Below are 23,565 nucleotides of genomic sequence, written 5' to 3'. Positions count from 1 at the left end.
TGCATGCTTTTCTTCTGATGTTGCTATATCAGTTTTGCTGTTTGAGCGAATAAACTGGGAAGAGCTGCAGCCACCAACAGATACAACTGAGAAGGGGCTTTCAAGGGCATTTCCTTTGCCTGTGCAGACATATGGGTTTGGCATGAGCTCGGCTCAAGCACGAGCCAAAATTCACTGTGAGAGGATTGTTAGTGGCCAAGTTCACTATTCCTATGAGCTCTCTATTCCTGACAATTTATATCAGAAATTTTTGGTGGACTGCCGTACCTTGGAGCTAGTGAGCTGTAAACTCCCACAGGAATTGCATCTGATTTGGGATCAAGTGAGCTCTGAAGGTGTGACAAGTATGGTACCATTTCAGTTCCTTGTTTGTGTTGCCATATGGAGCTTCTGCCGTCTGGAGTATTGTCAAGGAAAATTGTCATGGGACCCAGGCATATGGGCGCTTCTCTGTTTATTCGGATTGTTCACACAAGATGAAGCAGAAGGGAGGAGAAATGTTGCCACTCCAGCCGGCTACCGCGTCCACTACTTCGACCAGACTTACCACTTCAACAAAGTCCCTACTGGTCCGGACTTCCACCTTGATGCCTACCTCGGCCAAGACCTCGTGGGCTACGACTACTACATCAGCCTCATTCAAGTCCATTTTGTCGACAACTATGTCATCAGCCAGGGCTACCACCATGATCCCACTTCAATCAAGGACAATCATGTGCCATGGGATCCAGGTGGTTTAACATGGCATCGGCTTGAGGTCAAGCCGAATTTTAAGGAAAGGGGAATGTTAGCGACCAACCTACTCTTGCTTGGGCTGGGCCATGGGCTGCGGGTTTTGGGCTGCAGTGAGGCCTCGAGGAAACTACTACAAGTACACACGAAGGCTCTAAGAAGAACTCGGCTAGGAACTGGATGGCTTCGGCCTCCTCCGCATTCTGTCTTTCTCTTCCTCTCGTGTTCCTCTTCTTCCTGTGTTGGTAAAGCTTGAGGAATCCATGGCTGTAATCTCCATTGATGAGGAATATAGAGTGTGTTGCTAACATTATTACTAGGGAAAATGAATGTGCCTTGCAACGGTGTTAAAGGATGGGCCAGTACTCTGCGCCGGTCGGTCGTCCCAAAGTCAGGCTGGTCAACTCTCAACCGCATGATGTATGTGCTAGCAGCCTCACGATTCGCCGGAGAGCTACATGGGTTGGCCGTTAGAAACGAAGCACTAGAATTGGCGTGAAGGAGGCGGCTAGGGTATTAATATGTTCAACTTTTTGGACAACACAACGGTCGACATATTGGTCATGCTTGTATTGTTACTCCTGTAGTTTCACCATTCGGAGCTATCATGCAAGCTCACCGTGTGGTTTACCTAACTAAAGTTTGGCCACTGCTCACCACTATATAAGCCTTGCTATACATCTTTAGACCATTTGATATGGTTGTGTTTGCTCTCCTTCCGTTGGTTGTCATATCATTAGGTGCTACACTCTTCTTCAGCTTCAGCTTCAGGACGTTGTCTAACATATAAAGCCTCAAGAAGTGCTAGGCACAACCGATGCCTCGAGAACACGGTACCACGCGAGGCGAAAAAGACCACCGCACCGCGCCCGCGCGTGGGTGGCGCAGCGCACCACGCGAGCGAAAAATACACCGCACCGCGCGAGGGACGAAAACGGCATCGAACCCTAGCCCCAGTCCACAGCCCCACGCCCCTCGCTCCTTCCTCCCTCACCCGCCGGCCGCTCCCTCCCACCTCCTCCTCCTCCTTCTTCTGTGCCCTAGGAGCCCCGCCGCCGCCCTGCTGCTACTCCTCCACTGGCCCGCCACTTCCTCCTCCCCGCCTTCCCATCGCTCGCGTGCAGGCCATTGTGGCCACGCGCTTCGCGGGCGAACCCGATCTCCAACGCCTGCTCCGGGTTCACGCGGGACAGGCTCCCCTGCATCCTCCTCCTCGCGGCCGAGGACGACGCCTCCGGAGTGAGCTGAGGGTGGGGGTCGGGTCAAGGCTGCTGTTGGCGGCCTGGATGCAGGCGATGGTGGCGGCCGACGGGGGTCTGGCGGGCGAGGGAAGGAGCAGCACCCGGCCAGCCGCCGCCGCACCTCCTCCACCCGGCCAGCCATGGCGCTCGCAGATCCGCCGGCCCTGTCGTCGCCGCTGCGCTCGCAGGTGAGCGGTGCCGAGAGCTGCCGTCGTGAGGAAACCGCGGGAGGACGAGCTCAACCCGGACAAGGTCGTTGTGGTCGTCGGCACCTCCTCCATTTGGCCACGAGCCCCCGCCCCCGCGTCCATCTCCACGCGTGTTGTGGCGACCCCGGGAGGAGCTCGAGCCGCATCGGTGGTCCACGGAGCATCTCCACGCGTGCAGCGGAGACCCCAGGATGAGCTCGAGCCGCAGCGCTGGTCCACAGCGCCGGCGCCATCGTCGGTGAGTCCCAGGTACAGTCAGGCTCTCTCCCCTCTCTACATCTCTCTCTCTCTCTCTCTCCTTCTACATCTCTCCCTCTCTCCGTTAGAGGGCAGCTGCCGACCCCGAGGTGCAACCGGCCATGGCAAGGCAGGAGGATTCGCGCCTGGCTATTCCCCTGCCTGCTGTAGAATCTAATCTCTCCCCATTGCCTCCTACCCTCTCTCTTCAACTCATCTGTTTCCTTGTGCAAATTCTTTTTTGTTTATTCCTATAAGGTGTTTGATGAAATTTCAGCAACGTCCAAGCATGCTCACCTCCAGTTCTCCAACAGTCAAAATGGAAAGATAACGTGAACATCCAGTGAGCACTACTGATGCCATCATGGAAAAATCACTGCTCTTGTTTAATTTTATTTATGTAGTCAACATTTTGATCAAAGGATTCTCACGTGTTAGAAAACTGTACTCACATAAAACTGAGTATTGGTCTATGGAACTGGAGGTAGTGAGTTTCAGTTCTTATGAATTAATGTTTCTTTATTTATTTAGAGCTTCTGTTCAGATCATTGACGTTTGCATATCCCCTGTTTGTAGTATCATTTTGTGTCTCATGTTATAACTACCATTTTTTCCCTCTACAACCTGTAAATTTCGAATTTAGTTTACTGATCTATGAAAGTCATGTATAACTTGGCAGAAATGTTATCCCTACAAATAAGAAAACCCTTATTCTTTATTGTGCAGCAACCATGTTGACAAGCTGGCATCTCTTTGTTCTATTCTATTGACTTCTTGTGGCATTATGTATGAAGCCCTTTAAGCACAAACCTTTCGACGCAAGGACTGTCATGGGATTTGGAGTGCTCAATGGCATCTTAATTGGACTTCTCAACCAGAGTCTAGGTTTCAACTCTGTTGGTTTCTATCAGGTAAGCATTGTTCTTTGTTTCTGTCTGAACTTACATACAATGAATAGTCAATTCTTTTTGGTGTTGGAGTTGCAACTGTGACTGAAATCCTAATTTCTAAAAATAAGGCTGAACTATGCATATATTTGCAGAGCAAGTCGAGCGCATTAGTTGGATCCAGCTTCTTGATATTGCAGAGGACTCGTCAAAAGGTTAGCACTTATTCTGTAATGTGGATCACATACAAAATAGAAATTTTAGTTTCTGAAAATAGATTGAACCATTTATATATTTTTGGATAACAAGAAACCTCTAATATCTACGTATAACGATGGGCTACACAAGGATAACCTGATTAATGATGAGATAATCTGTTTTCTACAGCTTGAATTAGCAAAAAAAATTGTAATCAATGTATGTCCCTACATCTTAACAAGTCATCCATTAATCACACGTAATGTGTTAGCCTTCCTTTTTATGTACTAGAGTTTTCTCTAGGTCACTGTACAAAATAGGCATCAACGCACTTTCAGACAGTACACTCACACTCATGATTCTATCTTCTTTAATACCTACTTTACGATTTTGACAGTTTATTACATATGTTCTGTGCAATTGTCAACTTCTATAATTCGAAGTTAATTGTATTTGTTCTGTTTTGGCTGCTCTAACAGATATACAGGGTTCTCGGCTGGCTGCGAAGATTTGACAAGAGGCACAAGTAAAATAGATCATCTCTTGTGACTCTCAAGATATGTATCCAGAGGGCAAGTCAGGTCTCGAAATGCTGACTGAATATTCCATGGCCTTTGTTTTTCTTGCTAGGTGGATTACTACTTCCTTGGATATTTTCAGGTTATTATTTCCTTGCTCCCCTTTGCCGGCAAGCATTCTCATCTTCTGGTCACTTGCGTAAGATACAACATGCTAATGCTATCTTGGTTTGGTTTGCTCTTGCAGAAAATAAATGAAATGTGCAGACCGACAACATGGACGGCAGGTCTTGCGGCTCCCAGCGCCCTCAACCCCCCACTGACCCTCTCTCAATTTTGATCTCTCCTCTACTCTTCTGGTGAGTGGGAGCAGCATGTGGATATGTTGAACTATATATTAGCTTTTGATTGGTGCCCATGAAGTACTTCAGAATTCATTATATAGTTGTGTCGGTGAAGATGTCGTAGATTTGTTAATATAGAAAACACAAATTTTCATCTATATCTGTTGACCTTGTGTGCCATAGGTAAACATATTTTCCTATCTATTTCTATTCTTCAGCCTCTTTATATTTCAGGGTGGCGGTGAGAGCGGGTGTGAAACAGTAGAGGCGGGAGAGGCGGCCATAGGAAGTATATGATAGGAAAAGAATTGCTCTATGGCAGTGCTTTGACTCGGTGACCAGAGACTGACTGAGTGTGCTTGCAGTTTGAGGTTGATTTTTTCTGGTATACATATAATTGGAGGTATATGGTAGCAAAAGATAGTGGTATACATATAATTGGATTTTTTTTCTTAAATTATTGAAAGCTAGATAACTGGAGGTTGTGTATTATAAAAATGATGGACTATTTGGTGTCACCTATAACTGGTCTCGTCTTGTCTCTGTAGGTAGGCGCCATGGACGCCGCTCTTGTGCTCATCAAGGTATGCTGCTCCTTGTTCCAGTCCCATGACAAGCAGCAGCAGTAGCATCATGGTCTGCCCCCTCCCACCCTCTCCCAATTTCCTCTCTTCGCTTCCCTGACCACGTCTCATCTCTGTTGGGTCAAGGTTGGGTTGGAGCTACAGTGGCCAGCCACCGGGACGACACTGATAGCCAAAGAAAGCTCCTTCCCCACCGCTGACAGCCAAAACCACTCTTGTGCTCATCAAGGTCCCTTTCACCTCTCTAACCTCTGTGTTAAGTCTGTCTGGTTCTAGGCCGATTCAGGTTTTTTGTTTTGTTTTTGCTTCCACTCTGTTTGATTTAAGCGTGGTGGTCAGATCCTCTTCAGATGTCCAGTTGAGACACCTACCCATTTCTTCTCTTTTTATCTCTTGAGAGGAGAGGATAGGATGCTAACTAGCGAAGTACTATACTACTACTACATTTCAAACCATAATAAGGTCCTTCGGTAAAAACAAAACAAGATTTGCAGCGTCGTAGTAGCAAAATTCCAGCATTCACTAGCCACACAAAAAAGTATGTATCCAGTGATAATATAACGAGATAGGAATTCAAGGATTAGTTTATTATTAACCTATGTAGTGTATGCACTGGTAGTTGATGGAGTTTCAAGCAGCAAGCATGGAGCACCTTCTTCTTTCTATCATGTCACTTACCTGATAATTTTGGTAATTCTCTCCGTAATGTCATTCATATACCTGATAAAGCCAATTTCTTTGGGGCTCTCTGTCATTCATATGTTCAGTGATGCAATCTGAATTATTATGTAGAGGCTTGAGTTCCTTCCGTAGTTCTTTATTTTACTTAAATGATCATGAACCCTTTACTTAACATATGTCCTTTTGTACCTTAGCAAAGGGTCTCGCCACCGCGCGCAGTCCACCTCTCCCCGCAGGCATGCCGGCCACCTCCCCACCTGACGCACATCTTTCCCATGGGGCCATGGAACACGGTGAGCAGCAGTGGTACGAACCACAAAATACTACTATGAGATTAGTTAAATTCAGTGTTCTGTTGTAACTTTAAAATTGAAAACCAAGTTTCCCTGGACAAATATAGTTTTTTGTGAGCTTATTATTGACAATTTATAGTAATATGCTATTATGGGCTTTGCTCCACCATGATAAGGAGGAAAGAACTGCAGGCTATATTGTTCGTTGACATTCATGATCAGTTACACACCAAGCCTATATTTTTGCTGCTTCTACATGTTGCTATGATGGTCATTCAGCCCATTTTCTTATCGCATGACCTTGAAAAAGAGCTTATTTAGTTAATGATTTTCACTTACTAAAATTCAGATAGCTCTTGCTGTGTACGGAGCTGTTGATTACTCAAAACATGTTGATGTATTAGTTTGTTTCGGAGATGGTTTGGCATACTGGCGGTTTCGCTGAACTCGAGAAAGTAGCTTCACAACACAATGTGTAGTTCAGTGTAGTTCACAACACAAAGCTAGCTCAACCACACAGGCAGATTGATTGATCCCTAATTCCTCTCCGTGGCCATTCTTTTATCGGTCTTTCTGATATCTAGAGTACTTTCATTTAAGACCAGAACATCAACTTGTTTTTTGTTCTTAATTTTGTTGGCATAATGGTTTTAGTAGTTGTGCCATAAACAAAAGATATTAGCTCTTGACACCTCTTTATGTTTAATTTACAGGCTGTGTCACTTGTATTGAGCACACCAATCTGCCTCGGTAGACGGCTGCTGAAGTTGACCCACAGGTTGGAGACAAAGATAGTGTGACAATTGACTGACCTTGACATGTTTGAGAATTAGGCAATTGATTGTGCCATTTCTCTGCGCATTGGTACTTACTTTTAAAACTGGTAGATTTTAAGAAATATTTCCGATGCATTATAGAATGCCACCAAAACAGAATAACTCTCCTGCCTATTTCCATTTATTCTTAACATTGCTTGTTTTTCCTTATGATGCTACACTAGACTGCAGTTTTTGTTGTCACTACAATGATGTATTTTTTGATTCCATCTGCTGTCGACGCAATGCACAGAGGGTTCAACAACTGAATATTGTTATGCTAACACATGTTTAGTTGGTGTGTGTTTTGTCAGATAAAATGCATGTTTCTCAGGAGACACATACTGTAGTTAATTCCGAAGGAGAATAGCAACCTTTGCTTCTGCTAGATACGTACTTAAATTTATTGATATTCAACTATTTTTGTTGTTTCGGTTTAGTTCCATCCAAGGCCACCAGTTGGTTATAAGTACTTCCAAATAGTGATCACCCAATCTTCTGTAGCATGTATATACTGATGGTAGTTTCTTCCACCGAATATGTGAACCTGGAGAAGACTCACTATGAAGGTCTCCTGACAACTAAAGTTTTACCTGCTATTAAAACGGTCGAAACAGAGTATGCAGATCTTCAGTAGCTTCGACAGATTTTTGTTGAACTACGATTGTTTCTATATGCTTCTTCTCTAAGAGAAAATTGTGTTCTGTTGTAGTTACAGTCAGTGGGGGCCTGAAAATTCACATCACCAAAAGAATTGTAGAATTTGATAAGAGAACATTTTCTTAATAAGTAAATAAGACGCAATTACAGTGTGTAACGTTCTGATGAATGAACCTGCTGCAAGAGGCAATAAAAGTGACCATGCTTGATTTTATTAATTGTCAGGATGAAATATAAAGTAGTAAGATAAGTGTGAGCGTTCACCTAATTTGTTTTTTACCTATTAAATGGCCAGTTGGCGACGTACTGTCAACTTGGTACATTCAACATGCGTGTTCAGGTTTTAGGATGAAATTTAATCCAAGATCATTACTTTATGTTTTCCTACGTATATGTTGGCATCTTTGACTTTGATATGTTCGTTGCACTTCATTGGGCCTACTTTTGACCCAAGTACATTGCCATGCAGTCGTGTGAAAAAGTATTGGGCTTGCAGTGAAAGAAGTTCCGGCCTTTTGAAGCAACAATTGACATGGCTGTACATACAAGTTTCTTTCTTGGATGTCTATTATCTGTTTTTCTGCTAGCTTTGATTTCTCTTTTTGGTCAGTTGAAACGGTTAGTCTTGATAGGTCGACCACTTATATTGTTTCGAAGGTTCAATGAGCATATGGTAAAGAAAGGTATCAATAGATTCACCAATGTAGATTACAAGAGTAAAGGTTTATCTAATGAGGCCTTGTCGCGGCGCTGCAAGTGTTGCCCCCCTCCTCCCCAAGGGCTAGGTGAAGGAGGGTGCATGTGTGGTTCTTCTGCAGCTCGCAGCGAGGATTCTTGTGTCCAACCTGCACAAGAATGCCAAGAAGTCCTTCTCGAAGATGTAAGCCACAGTGCATGTTTCTGCCATGATTTCCTTTGGTTGGATTTTGTGGATTTAGGTGTTAAAAAATTATGGGTTGTGGATGCAGGATTAAGGACATGTACCTGCACTACAACGAGAGATCTTGGCTGCTTTTTTGTGGCTTCCAAACTTGAAATGTTTGTTTGGAAGTTAGTTTAGTTTTTTGTTGTGGATTCACAGCTTCTCACATGTACCGTCCTCTTAGACCTTTAGATTTTCAAAGAAACTAAATGAAGATATGGTGGTATGGTCTCAGTAGTACAACTTAAAGCCTTCCATGCTTTATATTTTCTCTGAAATTTGCTCTTGAAGAATCATATGTATCTATGTTAGATTTGGTGAGAAAAGGCGGCTTCCAAGCAGAGCATGTGGGAGTGTTAGCACATTTGGTTTTTGACTTCGGTGTCTGAATATTCTCACAATACTTGGCTCCCTCTCGGCCTTTGCGCCATTGGCGTAACGAGTCATCTAGTATACAGAACAGATGATGCCCAAAGAAGCTAAAGGATAGACAGTGAAGCCAACCTGAGAAGGAAAGAAAGATGAAACAAATGTGATTCTGGGATTTCAACAGCGCTCTGGGTTGATTGGTTACATGCATGGTAACTATCAAAAACACTCCTGCTGCACAAACAGCACAACAGGGAAACAAGAAAGAGCGACCATGCCATGCCCCCCAACAGAGCACAGATTGGCCTGTTACCAACCCATCAACCGACCGTATACCCAGCAGACCAGACTGATGAAAACTATAGAGAAGAGGGATTGGATCGGCACACCAATACGATGGCCTTGGGATTTAGTACTGTTTATTTATATACGGGCTCTAGGGCACCTCAACAAGGCCGGTTTACACGTTCTGTTACAAGACGTATATCCCTACGTTACATGTTTAGCACAACCAATACCGAACATAACCACATGAACAACGAAAGAAAAGATGGATCACAAGAGATTGTTTCAAGCCTGATGAGTAAGGGTAAAAAGTGTTCAATAATAGCATATCCTGATAGGAGAGGCCTTGGCCTAGCAAGCTCTTCGAAATGAAAACAATCAATGCATAGGCGATGATGCATGTAGTAGTCGAGGTTACCAAAAACTTAGAGCGGTCCAAAAATGCAGATACATCACCACAGGAGGCCCTCTCGACTCGCTCTGGTTGAAGCACGGCATGCTGGGGTCTATGCCAACATCTTGCGGCTTCAAATCATCTGACACCAAGAGCATTGTGATCAGACAAAATTCATCTCAGGACATGGATTGACAGGCCAAAAATGACATGGCATTTGGATATACAAACGCAGGTGCACGATTCCAGAGATCTCTTGCAAAACACATGGCTCGATCAGGTTGAGAAAAATAATAGAAATGTTGCTACTACCACCAACACACAAATATTTTTTTCGAAACGGAGGCAAAAGATTTGCCTCATCGATTAATTAAGAAGAAGAGAATTGCCCAGTTTATTAACGGAAAACCGGGCGAAAACCGATACATATAGATCACATGTGGACTACTCGCTAAGAAAGAAACTCCATGACACCACGGTCAACCCAACAAACATACATAACATGCAACAACCATAAACCCTCGCAAAATGACATCGCAACGAAACCCTCAGCGAAACCACCGAACGCCACCAAATCCACAGAGGCGAGTCAATCGAAGATGGATGACAAAAAGACTGAGCATCCTCCATTAAGCAGCCGCGGACGCCTTCCTAATGACGTCAGTCTTCTTGCCTATGCTCCTGATAGCCTTCTTCACCTTCTTCATTTTGCCCGTAGAAACCTCCTCCGCTAGGAGGCAAGCAATCGTCTTGGCAGACCCAGGACAAGCTGCATCCAAGCCGGTGAGCAAGCGGCCAACACACAAATATCATTTCATGATGCATCACAGATAGCCGAAAGGCCTGTACTCACATATTGGTTAACAGCAGTGAAGAATGTGAGCTAATGGTATGGACCAAGCAGCAGCAATGCTTGTGCAAACCTCCGCAAGCAGAGTGATACAAACTCATCATCAGACAATATGAATACTGTAAACTCCATACTGTAAACTTACTCGCAAAATACCAGGTTTTTCGTTGTAGCCACCTTCTGGCAATTAAGCCATATGGTGTTTGAATTACAAAATATATAGGTCAAGTCAGGGGCTGCAGTTACTGCAGATGGTGATGCAGCAGCTGGGAGTTTGGAGTGACCCTAATGGAGCCTCAAGACTTTGATCAAAGATGGCAAAATTACAGTACCTTAAAACTAAATAGCTCCCATGGTTTCGCTTGTGTCAAGACTAGGGGTGTCTACGACAGATTAAATAAAGGGCTAAAGGCTGCGCAAGTCAGGAACTTTATATCAAATTTCAGTATATACTTTATACTATGTGAAGATGTACTAATGTCTTGTCTGAATTAATTATACTGTATAACTTGTAGTCTCATGCAATGGACACTGGTAGCCAATCTATTTGGAGCCTGGAAACTTATGCAGTATACCTCCATATAAATCAATTTCTTTTGTTTTACTCTCCTCACACAGAATAATATTCACATCTTCAGCTTCTAGCAACAGAATGAGAGTGACTCATAATAGTTGCCAAAGAAGAGACTGAGCTATTTTTACAATAAATATTTTCAATTCCTAGTTATCGAATGAGATCATTTGATTCGGGTACACATAAACATCCAAGAAGGGGCATACCTGAGATACTTAAGATTTGACAAACACCTTTCCAAAGCTATCTGACAACTGAAACAAGAGAACAACAAAAGCCGAACAGCTTCAGAGCTTTACCTTGATAATTGGTTGGAAACAGTACAGCTATGGAACATAAAACAGGGAACGAGAATTCCAAACATCATTGGATTAAATTTTGTTTGATTGCCACTTTAGCATATCACGGAAGGGGAGCCTTGGCGCAGTGGTAAAGCTGCTGCCTTGTGACCATGAGGTCATGGGTTCAAGTCCTGGAAACAGCCTCTTACAGAAATGTAGGGAAAGGCTGCGTACTATAGACCCAAAGTGGTCGGACCCTTCCCTGGACCCTGCGCAAGCGGGAGCTACATGCACCAGGTTGCCACTTTAGCATATCACGGTAAATTTGCAAATAATATATGAACGTTTCAGGGGGCTCTTGCAAGATGCAGTGGTTTTTCTTAGTCACCGGGACAGGATTCAATGGTTAAATTTCTCTAGCTCACATTCTCCTCTTCTAAAGGTGGTTATTTTCTTGACATTCCCGCATAGAAACATAAGCTAAGAACGGCATAACAGGATGGAGAAGTGAACAACAATGTACCATGGCAAATTGGCAATGGACATTGAGCTCAGTAGCAGCCTTTGGAGGTTGGTGGGTGTGCTTGTGTAAGTGGACAACTGTCGACTCTGAACATATCTTCAGGGAAGCTAGAGAAGCAAACTGATGCAGACTAATCATATATCCACGAAAAGTTTGACTCTGTACAATCTACTAACATTTCTTTCCTTCAGCTGCTACCTTCTATGCCTCATCTTGTCCTTGTCCTGCTTCCTTGTATGCAGCTTCAACCTTCTTTTGCCTCTGCTGCTCTCTTCTCTGCAGCCTCAAGTGCAGCTTCCTTCTTCGCAGCAAAGGCTCCTCTTCTGCATTGTTGGCACTCTACCCCTCAGCTTTGACATCCACTCTAATTGAGCTCTGAGCCTGCATTGCTAAGCAAAATAACACAATCTCATCAAGCCGAAGACCAACCAGAACAAAGACTTGACAGCTCCATGCAAGAAAGAAATGTCAACTGCTACACCAACCGCTCTTGCTTTTCAATCATCACAATACAAACACGGCACTGTCGGATGCTATTTAGTCTACCACTTGAACTAGATTGTACAGGTCTCATGCAGATTTGCTAACAATTTCACCAACTAATGTTGTAGCAACAAATATGCATGCGAATTCCTCTGAAAACTGTTTCAGAAAGTTACAGAGACAGCAAAAATTCTGGGACGCACTGTAAGTATGTACATCTAGGTGTACTGTGACCATAGTTGGAAAGAGAAAACTGAGTCATTAGACTAGATTACAGATGGACAGATGATTGATGCAGTTGTTTAACGAGTACTAGTAAACATTTCAGTGTATGGAGGCATAAATACAGAGCTGTGCAAACTGCAAAGTTAAGAAACGTATAAATGAATAAGTTTCATATTTCCCTTTTTGAAGAAATTGCCAAACTGTACCTAAAGAAATGGTAAACATCGACAAGGATGCCAATAGGCTGTGAGGCGGCAGTCAAATTCGAACTACCTCCTCACGTTTACCGGACCTGCAGAAAACAGTATCAAAGAGATGGGTTATGGTTAACTTGGGTGAAAATCTGAATCTATGTTTTTCCAAAACTACTGAAGCAAATAAAGTGTGTTTTTTAAGTGGAAGGAACCACAGTTCTTACTTGGTTTATGTACTTTTCTTTACCTACTATTAATTGAAGTACTTACCAATGTTCAACGGAAGGGCGGTTTGGGTGTGCTGATAAGGCATTCCTGAACATAGACACAATGGCATCATCGGAATAAGCCTCCTTCAGTAGGATCTCTTGGAGGCGTGATAGATGTTCCATGCCGACTGGTATACTGCCGCCCCACTCCTTTATAAAGTGAACGGTGAGGAATTGTAGGTTGGGCATGGCCCCTGCCTCGAACCCCAGGTACCCCATAACATCTTCCTGAGACCAAAATTCGAGGTACTCCAGAACCGGGAATAGTCCCGTGTCCAACATAGCCCTTTCTTTAGGGATGTGTGATGGTTTGAAAATCAAATTGACAAGGGAGGGAAGCCCCCCAAGAAGATAAACCTCCTCAGTTGACGTCTCCTCCACACGCAGGTCGAGAATGCTAAGGCAATGAAGACCACCCATCCATGTGGGAACTCTACAGAAATTTAATGAAGATACATGCAATTCCTCGAGATGTTGGAAATGATTGGATAATGAACCCAGCTGGTTATCGCCTTTGGAACATAACCCTAAGATTTGAAGGTGTTTGAGGTTACAGAGCCTTCCAATGGACCAGACCAAAGCATCAAGTTCTGGCTTCTCCAAAGGCCCCACCTCGATCATCAGTTCCCGAAGATTGGTCAGCTCACCAAGACCCATAATACCCTTCATGCTATGATGGATCACCCAGCTATTCGATATTCTCAAACTGCGCAATACTTTCATATTTCCAATCAATTCAGGCAGCCCTTCTTCCATCCATACATTGAGATAGGACAAGCGGGACAAATGGACAATATCTGAGGGGATGGTCCTGGGGCATGCATCAGGTATGTCCAGCGTCTCCAAGTAAACAAGCCCTTGAAGTTCAGAAGGGAGCTTTATAGGATATGGCCCCAAAATCTGCAAATACCTTAGCTGAAACAATTGCCTAATAGCGGTGAGGTCACGTGTCTCCTCGTCTCCCCTGGGCCTGCCTTGATCAATCTTGAGCACCCGGAGATACTTAAACAACACCAGAGGAGGCATGGAGTTCCCCAACATTGTAAATGACCGAACTTGTGATAAGCTAACAACAATAGTTGGGCCATATGTTGCTCCACCACCAACAATGGATGTCATACATAGTCTGTGAACCTTGTGTTTCCTGCTATGCAATCTTGCCATGCCTTCATAATTGTATGCCACACTTATAAAGTTATCTTCAGCACACTTGCTTAGGATCAAATCAAGCATCATGTCGTGTACTTTGCAACACACCTTCCCATCCACATTTTTATAAGGTTGGATCATGCTTCTATTGACAAGCTCATTGAAATAACTCCTGCCAACATCCTCCAGATCTTGCACATGCAAACTAATGATAAAGCCTTCAGCTATCCATTGTCGAATCAGATCATCTCTTAGGATCTCACAGTCCTCTGCATACATACCAAGGTACAAAAAACATGCTCGAAAATGAGCAGGAAGATGCATGTAGCTAAGGTTTAATATACTCTTCATCTCTTCCAAGGTGGGATTTGTGGCAGACTGGGCACCCAAATAATCCCTTATACTCTCCCAGCCCTTCAATGATCTTTCTTCACTTGCTAATAGGCTAGCTATTGTGATAACTGCAAGTGGCAATCCATGACACTTTTTCAAAATTTCAGCCATGACATCTTCAAGTTGGGGGGGACAACCATGTACGAACCCAAATACTCTATTCAACAATAACATTCTTGAGTTTTCTTCACTGAGAGGTTCCAATTTGTAGATACCCTCACGGTCATTCTGACAGGCTGCTCCGGCCACACCTTCCACTCGTGTTGTAGCTATTACTCTGCTTCCGTTACCATCTTCTGGAAAAGCACACTTAATAATATTCCATGTCGATTCATCCCACAGATCGTCCACAACAATAAGGTACCTATTCAAATGTTTGGAGAGGTTACTTGCATTATAATACAGTATGATTAAATTATAGACGAAATGATCAAAATCTTGACAAAATAGGCTCTGGCAAAAAGGGATATAGGGAACTTTCTGAGAAGCTATGAATTATCATAATCAAATGAAAAGTAATACCAAAGCATATGATTGTTCATGTTTATCACAAGGCCCAGAAGAGAAAAAAACAAGCACAAATCTCGCATGCATGGATAAAAAATTAGTACCAGATATGTGAACTTCACTTCATAAATTGATCTTTAGATTAACTATTGTTAATACTAAATGTAAAAACTTTGTTACATCCAATTGGTTTAGCACATATGCATTCAATAGCCTTTCCCTATCTATTATGACACGAGATGTAATATAAACCAATACTTTAATCATTTTTTCTAAACACATAAGTTTTCTACAGATTTTATTTCTGAGATTCATTTTCTATCATAAACAAACAAAGAACTGAAAAGTCAAACATGCAGCTTGGATGGACAAAAACCAATACCAAATAGGAGTATACGTTAACCAATTACTCGGCTCAAATTTAGCCATGCAAGTGATTATCGACTGTAGGTAATACCTCCTCTTTTTCAGATGTTCCCTTAGCTCTTCAATGATGTCGTCAACCTTGCGAGGGCGGGATGAATTGGACTCCTTCATCCCAAGTTTATATTGTAAATTGTTGAGTAGCTCAATCATATCAGGCCTCTGTGAAACAGAAAAAAATGCCTTGCATGTGAATTGCGAGCTGATCTTGTCATACACCTGTTTGGCAAGTGTTGTTTTACCAAGACCACCGAATCCCACAATGGACACCACCTTGAGTTTCTTTTGTGTATCCATCAACCGAGTGACAACCTCCTTCCTTGGGCCATCAATACCCACAAGAGTTTCCGCCTCCTGGTATACCGCTCGCAGCCGAGGGTCAACAGCCACAGAGCTAGAGGCAGGCCTGCAATCATCAATCTTATACCTCTCGCGCCGAGCATTTGCCTCCAAGGCAAGAGTCTTGAGTTCTTCCATCCGGTCAGCTATCCGAAGACGTTGTCGAAACTTCTTGACGAACTGAATAGTCTTCTCTATGAGGCCTGCCTTGACATCATCGGCGCTAAACTCGTGTATGAAGTCGTCGATACAATTCTCCATGTCATAGGACATATCCCTAACATGATCCACCCAGTCCTTGACGGTCGGATCGAGCTCATCCACGAGCTCCAGCTTGTGAAGGGCGGCATTCATGGCGCTGAGCTCGTTCTCAAGGAATGAGACTTGCTTCCTGACACCTATGAACTTGTTGTACTCATCGCCCATGAGTGTTTTGAGCTTGCCGATGAGGGGGTCCATCACCCCGCCTGCCACGGTCACAATTCCGCCTGTCATCTGTGAAACAAGAGTTTGTTACTCTGCTGTTGGTATAAAACATGAACAATCCATTTTGTACTCTTTCTTATAAGCAGTAAGCACAATGTCACGAAAAATCATAGTGTCCAGCTGAACCCAATGCAATAACAGCAGCTCCCACTGGCGGAGCTACGTGTTGATAAAATCGGCTGTGGCCCGCCCAACTCATAGCAATTACAGTGGAGATTGAGAGTAAACTCAGCCACGAGCTTGAAAATTATGGGTCTTCCTTTCTATCGGCCCGCCCAGGTTTGCTACCGTAGCTCCGCCACTGGCAGCTCCGATCTGTTACCTGATGCGGCCACGTAGACGGCGAGTTGGCCAAGTCGGGGACGGCGGACGAGGATTGGGCGCCAGGGAGGACGGAGTGCGGCTGGTGGGACGCGGATCTGGAACCGGCGGCGGGAGTGGGGAGACGAGGAAGCGAGTGCGGACGCGGGGTGTTTCTGGCTCGTGTGAGAGGCACCGGCGGCGAGGGCGGCGACGAGTGGCGAGATGGCACCGGCGCTGGAACTGTAGACGAGTGGAGTGGGGAGATCTGGAAGTCAATGAGGAGTGATGACTGATGAGGACGCGGAGTGAGGAGATGTGCAGACCTTGACGACGACCGACGACGACCGAGGACGCCGTTCAGACCTTGACTTGCGAACAAGGCCCACTTCCCCGCAGGGCCCAGCCCACTAACTAAATTTAATAAGAAACTACAAGTAAATCACGTGCACATATATTTTTCTTTTTTAAAAACGTAAACACATATACTGCGCTTAAAAAAACCCTAGATGGTACCCCGTGCGTTGCTACCGAAATTGGTTGCAATACATTTCAATGAGATTTGATTGTACGGAATATAAATATTTAAATTAGTAACACGTGAACCCAAATTTAAAATACATATGGCTTATTTTTATTTGATTATGTATATATTTGTGTAATATTCATTGAATATAAGTAGAATAATAGAATCAAATATATTTTTTATGGATGGTTGCATTTGGTGCTAAGTCTTTTTCCATGCATGGTTGCATGCTCAAGTGGGTCTTATCCCATCCATAATTATATAGTGCTACGGCATACTTGCATGTTGAGATAAATAAGTTAATGAGAATCACTCTCTTAGGTAGTATATAAGATATTGCACTCCCTCCTATATATCCACACTAATTGTCGCTCATTTAATACAACTTTTGTATAAAATTATATTAAGTGAGATATGGCTCGAAGGGAGTATTATGACATTTTTTTTTTCTCGAGACAGATGCTATAGGTTTCATGGTTGCCTGGCTTAGCTATCTACTGTTGTTAATCAGGCATTGGTCATTAGACCGACCCTATTATTTGTGCTCTTGTAAAGAAAGTTTACTTGTTTTATACACGTGATTTTGTAGTCGTTGTTAGATGGCACTAGATGTAGTTTATGTTACCTCTGGTTCTTCGGACTAACTTGATAGTTGATGAATAGATTAAAATTTTCATAAAATGAAAAAGAAACGTTTTGCGTTTCTTAGTGTGTGGTTGTGAATTGTGATGAACATTAGATTCGTGCAGGCAAGCATGCTTAATTTGGTATTACGATTCTTTCTTTTCGTTCGTTTTGTATTTCATGTGTGCACCTGATCAAGCAGCATCTACTACCCCTAATTATTTCCAAAGAAAAAACTAATTGAGCTCCAGATATGCTTGGCCACAATGCAATCAAAGAAAAGATGTTGTATAGATTCTTTACATGAATAGTAGATACAATCCTTGTTTTTTAAGGTTTATCTTCTTGAGACTATCCCGAGTCATGATTTTGTTATGAAATATAAGCCATAGAAACACATGGATCCTAGGAGGGACCACCATTTTCTAAACCGAAGTGATGAAAACAGGTGTAACACCTCTAAAATTAAGCCAGCTAGAAGAATATTGCCGAAAAACTATCATATACTACCATACTAGAGAATCCTAGGAATCATTAAACAAAATACTTTTAGCGATTTCAACAAGCTCTAGCCACATGTTAAACAATTTATCGTCAAAGCTCTAGCCACAAGCTTTAGCGATTACGATGAAAGCCCATTTTTCCACTAGTGACCACCAATCCATGGTTGACCAAATGGTTTTGGCACAAATCATATAGTTTGGGAAGTGGCCAATCAGATAGTATCGGACCTTAGTTCATTCCTCAGTAACCATTTCCTTAGAGCATCTCCAGCCGCGCCCCCAACAAGGCCCCTCAGGCGACTTTTCGGCCGCCGGCGCCAAAAAATCGGCCCAGACGCGACTCCGTGGGCCCATTTTTCGCTGGCTCGGGTCAAAATTGGCGCCGGCGGACCCAACCCGAACCCGGCGCGCTGGGGGGCGCTCGGGGGCGCCGGGCGAATCCTTTTTGGCGCGAAAGCGCCGCGTGGCAGCCGCGTCAGCGACACCGGCCCCCTCGTCTGCCAGACGCCTCGGCTTCCCGCGGGGAATCAATGGCAAGGCTGCCGCCGGTCAACTTTTCCATTGATTTCTCTCACGGGCGGCGCGTCACGGGGCGGCGCGCCGACGCGCGCCGACGCCTCCCCTCCCTCGGCTATATATGGTCTCGCTTGCCAGCGTTGGAGTGCCACCCCAGCCCTCCCTCTCTCGCCGATCCCTCTCCCGCCGATCACTTCTCCCCAGCCACTCCCTCTCCCCGATGGCCGAGCGTTTCCCCGGAGACGAGGCGGCGGCCAACGGCTTCGGCCGTCGTTCGCTCCGCGAACAGAAGTCCTGGCTCCTGTTCCAGGCAAACATCCCGGCGCCGCCGGACATGCACGCCGGGTCGACGGGCTGGAGGCCCAGCAATGGGGGAGTGCCCATTCCCCCGTTGCCCGACGCCGTCACCAAGCCATCGTACTTCGCCGACGAGGTCGAGATCGCGCGCGCCTCTCTCACCGACGACGAGCGCTCCCTTCCCCAGTACGCCGCCGACAACTACGCGGCGTGGGCGGCGTACTTCGAGCGCCGCCAGCAGCAACAGCTGGCATCCACCAATGGGGCGCCGGTTGTCGGCGGCACCAAGAACAGCGAGGGGCGCCACCTCTGGTGGAGCGTCCCCGGCCGCACCTTCGACGATGTGCTGGCGCACCTCGAGGGCGGCAACAACCCACCGTTGGCGTACCCCCCGGCGAGGACGGCCGCCCCGACGCACCGCCGACGCGATGGGCAATGGGCGCCAAGGAGGTTCGGCTCCTCCTCCTCCTCTTCCTCATCGCGTTCTTCCTCCCATTCCTCCGGCACTCCATCGCTGCTCGGCGTCAAGGCCGAGCCCGCGGCGGAGATGCCGCTCGGCCGGCGGACACGCAGCGCCGGCATCGTCATCAGCGAGGGCGACCGACGCACCTCCTCATCGGCTCCTCCCCCGCGCTTCGTCAAGCCAAAGACGGAGCCGGGTCTCGCGCCGGTGAAGACGGAGCCGGGGCTGCTGGCGCCGGTGAAGGCGGAGCACGGCGAGGTCGAGCTCGACGACGACGCGGCCCTTGAATGGGCACGCCAAGACTCCCTGAAGATGGTGAGGGAGCGCCAGCGCGCCGCCCTAGAGCGGTTCGCGCAGCGCCGCCGAGGCCGCGAGGAAGGCGGCGTCGTCATCATCGACGACAACGACGACGACGACGACGCGCCACCGCCGCCGCCACCAGCCGGGGAGGGGTCCAGTAGGGGCGCTCGAGTCAAGGAGGAGAAGGCCGACGATGGCGGCGACGACGATGACTTCTCGGCCTTCACCAAGTTTTTTTTTGACTAGTTTTTATATGTAATGGCGCGTTTTAGCCCAAATTTACGAACATAAAAGCCCATGTTTGCCGAAAAAGTGGCGTGTTTCAGCCCAAGTTTGTCTACTTTTTTTTTCACGTCTGGGGCCGGCCCTGGGGGCGGCGGCTGGGGGCCAACTCGCCCCAGACCCACTTTTTGCGCCGGGTCACCCCCAGGCGGCGATTTTAGGCGCCCCCTGGAGGACCAACGGCTGGAGATGCTCTTAGGCTACGAGATTATTCAAGGAACCAGATTTCATATGCCCCTTCTTTGGTTTTCCTAGACGATGTAATCATCTGTTTCCCTTTGGTAACTTAATTGGTTGATACTTATCATCCCATATGTATATTCTGCAAAAAAAAAACCTCTAAATATTGATAGCCAAAGTTATCTTGGCCCAACACACCACTTCAATGCCAACATAAAAAAGCACATGGAAGTAGCATCACACATAATGATTAAGACAAGAGACAGTGGCTAAAATAATGCAGTAAAACGACAACGGTCTGGTTCATGCTACTTGTAAACAAATCACATAAATGAAATATATTGACATTAGTTGCTTCTAGGTAGGTCTGTCATCCAACACGGGCATATGCAAAAGGCATGTCTATCTGTGTATCCGTATGTAACATCTTGCCCAAGTATCGAATCCTAGAAGTATTTAAATGGTAGGCTATTGCATTATCCGACCAATGGAACAAGACGATTTCTTTGTAAGGATGAAATCCAAGACACTCAGAATAAGGAGAGTTATGGTCGGAATCTCGAGGCCAGTCTCTAGTGTCAATAGTATTTTCATCATCAGAGTCCCATTTGAAATCATCTTTCGACAATGTTTCACCGTTGTCATTCATTAGATTGATGCCATCTTCCAACAACTGCTCCATTTGATCAGGCGGCTGTAAGATCCATGGTCCATCTTTAGCTTGCACACTCGTATATTTTGCTGCAGCAGGCTGAAGATTGAGTTCGTTCCTTAGTGACCATTACATTTGGCCACGAGATTCATCAAGGAACCAAATTTCATATGTGCATCGTCCATGAAGCAAAGCACAGTACACCCCTTCCTTCGATTTTCCTAGAAGAGGCAATCCTATGTTTACTTTTGGTAACTTAATTAGTTGGTACTTATCATCCGATAAGTTTATTCTGCAAAAATCAAAACCTCGTTAAATATTGATATGCAAACTTGTCTCGGCAAGAAAAATAAAAATCATGTATGGTGGTTGTGGATACCTCAAAATAAAACCATCCAAGTCACAGCGGACATAGAGCGCCCTGTGCCAGTAGGCGGAGTAGAACAAATTCGTTGAGGATTTTCTGACATCGGCAACCGTTCTGTTAAATAATAACGAGAATAAACGAGACAAAGAGACACGGATTTTTACGTGGAAACCCTTGCGGGAGAAAACCACGGATGCACGAAGGCGCAATCACTATGAGGAGGAGTATTACAAGCACGAGACGACAGACCGTTTGAGGTGCGACTACATGGGGTATATAAGAGGGCAATACATGAGAGTCCTTGGAGGACAAGTAAACGAGTTGTACTCGTACGCGTCGGTACCAACGCAAAGGCCCACACCGCATGTACTACGTCTAGTCCAATACGGTACTAGAATTTAGATCATAATTTAACAATCTCCACCTTGATCCAAATTCCCTCAAGTAGTCGAAGAAAGTAGATAACTCCATCCAAATCAGCATAAACACCTTGTGCGTCAAAGTCCATAGGACTAATGAGAAATACCAATTAAGCCTGAGCAAAGCTCAAACTTATTGGTCGAAACTGGCTTTGTCATCATATCAACAGGATTATCATGAGTACTTATCTTGCATACCTTCAAAACACCTTCAGCAACAACATCTCGAATATAGTGATATCTAACATCAATGTGCTTTGTTCTCTCATGATACATTGGATTCTTTGTAAGATATATGGCACTTTGACTGTCACTAAATACGGTAGGGCAAGATGAATCTCCACAAAGCTCAGTGTACAAACCTTTCAACCAGATAGCTTCTTTGAATGCCTCAGAAATAGCCATATACTCGGCATCAGTAGTGGAACAAGCCACAATAGACTGCAAAGTTGCTCTCCAACTCACAGCACAACCACCAATGGTGAAAACATAACCTGCGAGTGATCTTCTTTTATCCATATCACCAGCAAAATCAGAATCAACAAAACCAACAAGTCCATCTCTAGTTTTCCCAAACTGTAAATAAGCATTGGAAGTACCACGCAGGTATCTGAAAATCCACTGAACTGCTCTCCAATGCTCTTTTCCAGGATTAGTCATGTATCTACTGACAACACTCAACGCATATGATAAATCCGGACGAGAACAAACCATGACATACATAAGTGAACCAACTGCACTTGAATAGGGAACTCTAGACATGTACTCAATATCTGCATCTGACTTAGGACATAAAACTGATGGCAATTTGAAGTGTGCAGCTAACGGAGTACTTACTGGCTTGGCATTATGCATATTAAAACGACGAAGAACTTTATCAATATATCCCTTCTGACTTAGATATACTTTTCCAGACGGTCTATCTCTGGATATTTCCATGCCAAGTATTTTCTTTGCTGCACCCAAATCCTTCATCTTAAATTCATTACTCAATTGCTTCTTTAGTTCATCAATATCTGACATACTCTTTGCAGCAATAAGCATATCATCAACATAAAGGAGCAAATAAATAGTTGAACCATTGACAGTTTTCAAATAAACACAACTATCATAATTAGACCTTCTGAAACCTTGAGAGAGCATAAAGGTGTCAAATCTCTTGTACCACTGTCTAGGGGATTGCTTCAATCCATAAAGAGATTTCTTTAACTTGCAGACAAGCTTTTCTTTTCCAGGAATAACAAAACCTTCAGGTTGTTCCATATAAATATCCTCTTCTAATTCTCCATGTAAGAATGCAGTTTTAACATCCAATTGTTCAAGCTCAAGATCATGCATGGCAACAATACTGAGTAAAGTGCGAATAGAGCTATGCTTCACAACAGGAGAAAAGACTTCGTTATAGTCAATACCTGGAATCTGGCTATAACCTTTAGCAACTAACCTTGCTTTATATCTTGTCTCATCATTAGGAGAAACACCTTCTTTCCTCTTGAAAACCCACTTGCAACGAATAGGTTTCTTCTCTCTAGGCAATTTTACTAAATCCCAAGTGCCATTCTTTTCAAGTGATTCCATCTCATCATGCATAGCAGTCATCCACTTATTACTATCACCAGAAATAATAGCCTCGGAATATGAAGAAGGCTCAGCATTACCTTCAATTTCTTCTGCAACAGATAAAGCAAAAGAAATAATATTGCACTCTTCAATTAACCTGTCAGGTTTATTAATACCCCGTCTAACTCTGTCACGTGCAAGATTCCAACTGGGTGGAACAATAGGCTGACTTGGAGAAGGAGTGACATGATCATCATTAACGACGGGTTCATCATGTGCATCAACAATTTCATTACCAGATGTATCACCTGAATCAATAACATGCTCCACCTGAACAGTAGGCTCCTGAACAATAGGCTGCTGTTCACTCTCAACGGGAACATTAGTAGATGAAACATCATGTAACATAGCAGATTCATTAAAGATAACATTTCTGCTAATAACAACCTTCTGGGTTTCAGGATTTCACAATTTAAAACCTTTAACACCAGACTTATAACCAAGAAAGATG

General features: G+C 44.5%; 1 protein-coding gene and 1 long non-coding RNA gene across 13 annotated transcripts; one reads left to right on the top strand and one right to left on the bottom strand.

The window, feature by feature from the left end:
• Nucleotides 1–1,739: 1,739 nt before the first annotated feature.
• LOC119349828 lies at nt 1,740–8,555 on the top strand. Of its 9 annotated transcripts, XR_005169546.1 has the most exons (11): nt 1,740–2,431; nt 3,146–3,330; nt 3,462–3,521; nt 3,984–4,164; nt 4,270–4,381; nt 4,601–4,769; nt 4,915–5,002; nt 5,077–5,924; nt 6,638–6,788; nt 7,869–8,279; nt 8,368–8,555. It is a non-coding gene; the product is annotated as an uncharacterized LOC119349828 (long non-coding RNA). The 9 variants fall into 9 exon arrangements; XR_005169552.1 differs by lacking the exons at nt 7,869–8,279; nt 8,368–8,555 and having other exon boundaries at nt 3,984–4,030; nt 4,135–4,164; nt 6,638–7,075; XR_005169548.1 differs by lacking the exons at nt 7,869–8,279; nt 8,368–8,555 and having other exon boundaries at nt 5,077–5,179; nt 5,826–5,937; nt 6,638–7,075.
• A 1,081-nt stretch (nt 8,556–9,636) lies between these two features.
• Nucleotides 9,637–16,671, bottom strand: LOC119349827 (disease resistance protein RGA5-like). Of its 4 annotated transcripts, XM_037617918.1 has the most exons (8): nt 16,388–16,671; nt 15,275–16,074; nt 12,770–14,674; nt 12,512–12,597; nt 11,598–11,986; nt 11,000–11,047; nt 10,223–10,292; nt 9,637–10,138 (listed from the first exon to the last, which is right to left on the bottom strand). In XM_037617918.1, exons 2-4 carry the CDS (start codon nt 16,072–16,074, stop codon nt 12,564–12,566), a joined length of 2,739 nt encoding a protein of 912 aa, XP_037473815.1. In that variant the 5' UTR covers nt 16,388–16,671; the 3' UTR covers nt 9,637–10,138; nt 10,223–10,292; nt 11,000–11,047; nt 11,598–11,986; nt 12,512–12,563. The 4 variants fall into 4 exon arrangements, with proteins under 4 accessions (XP_037473815.1, XP_037473814.1, XP_037473817.1 ...); XM_037617917.1 differs by lacking the exon at nt 10,223–10,292; XM_037617920.1 differs by lacking the exon at nt 10,223–10,292 and having other exon boundaries at nt 11,796–11,986.
• Between the last annotated feature and the right edge of the window lie 6,894 nt (nt 16,672–23,565).

Source organism: Triticum dicoccoides, chromosome 1B (assembly GCF_002162155.2).
Source record: "Triticum dicoccoides isolate Atlit2015 ecotype Zavitan chromosome 1B, WEW_v2.0, whole genome shotgun sequence".
NCBI classification, from domain to species: domain Eukaryota; kingdom Viridiplantae; phylum Streptophyta; class Magnoliopsida; order Poales; family Poaceae; genus Triticum; species Triticum dicoccoides.
The sequence above is the reverse complement of the archived record's forward strand: the minus strand, read 5'-3'. Positions and strand labels throughout refer to the sequence as shown.

Coding starts and splice junctions, on each gene's coding strand:
- LOC119349827 (XM_037617918.1), bottom strand. CDS start 16,074: ATGACAGGCGGAATTGTGACCGTGGCAGGCGGGGTGATGGACCCCCTC. Junction 14,675..15,274: donor GAACATCTGAAAAAGAGGAG/GTATTACCTACA, acceptor ACATTTGAATAG/GTACCTTATTGTTGTGGACG. Junction 12,598..12,769: donor CGCCCTTCCGTTGAACATTG/GTAAGTACTTCA, acceptor TGTTTTCTGCAG/GTCCGGTAAACGTGAGGAGG.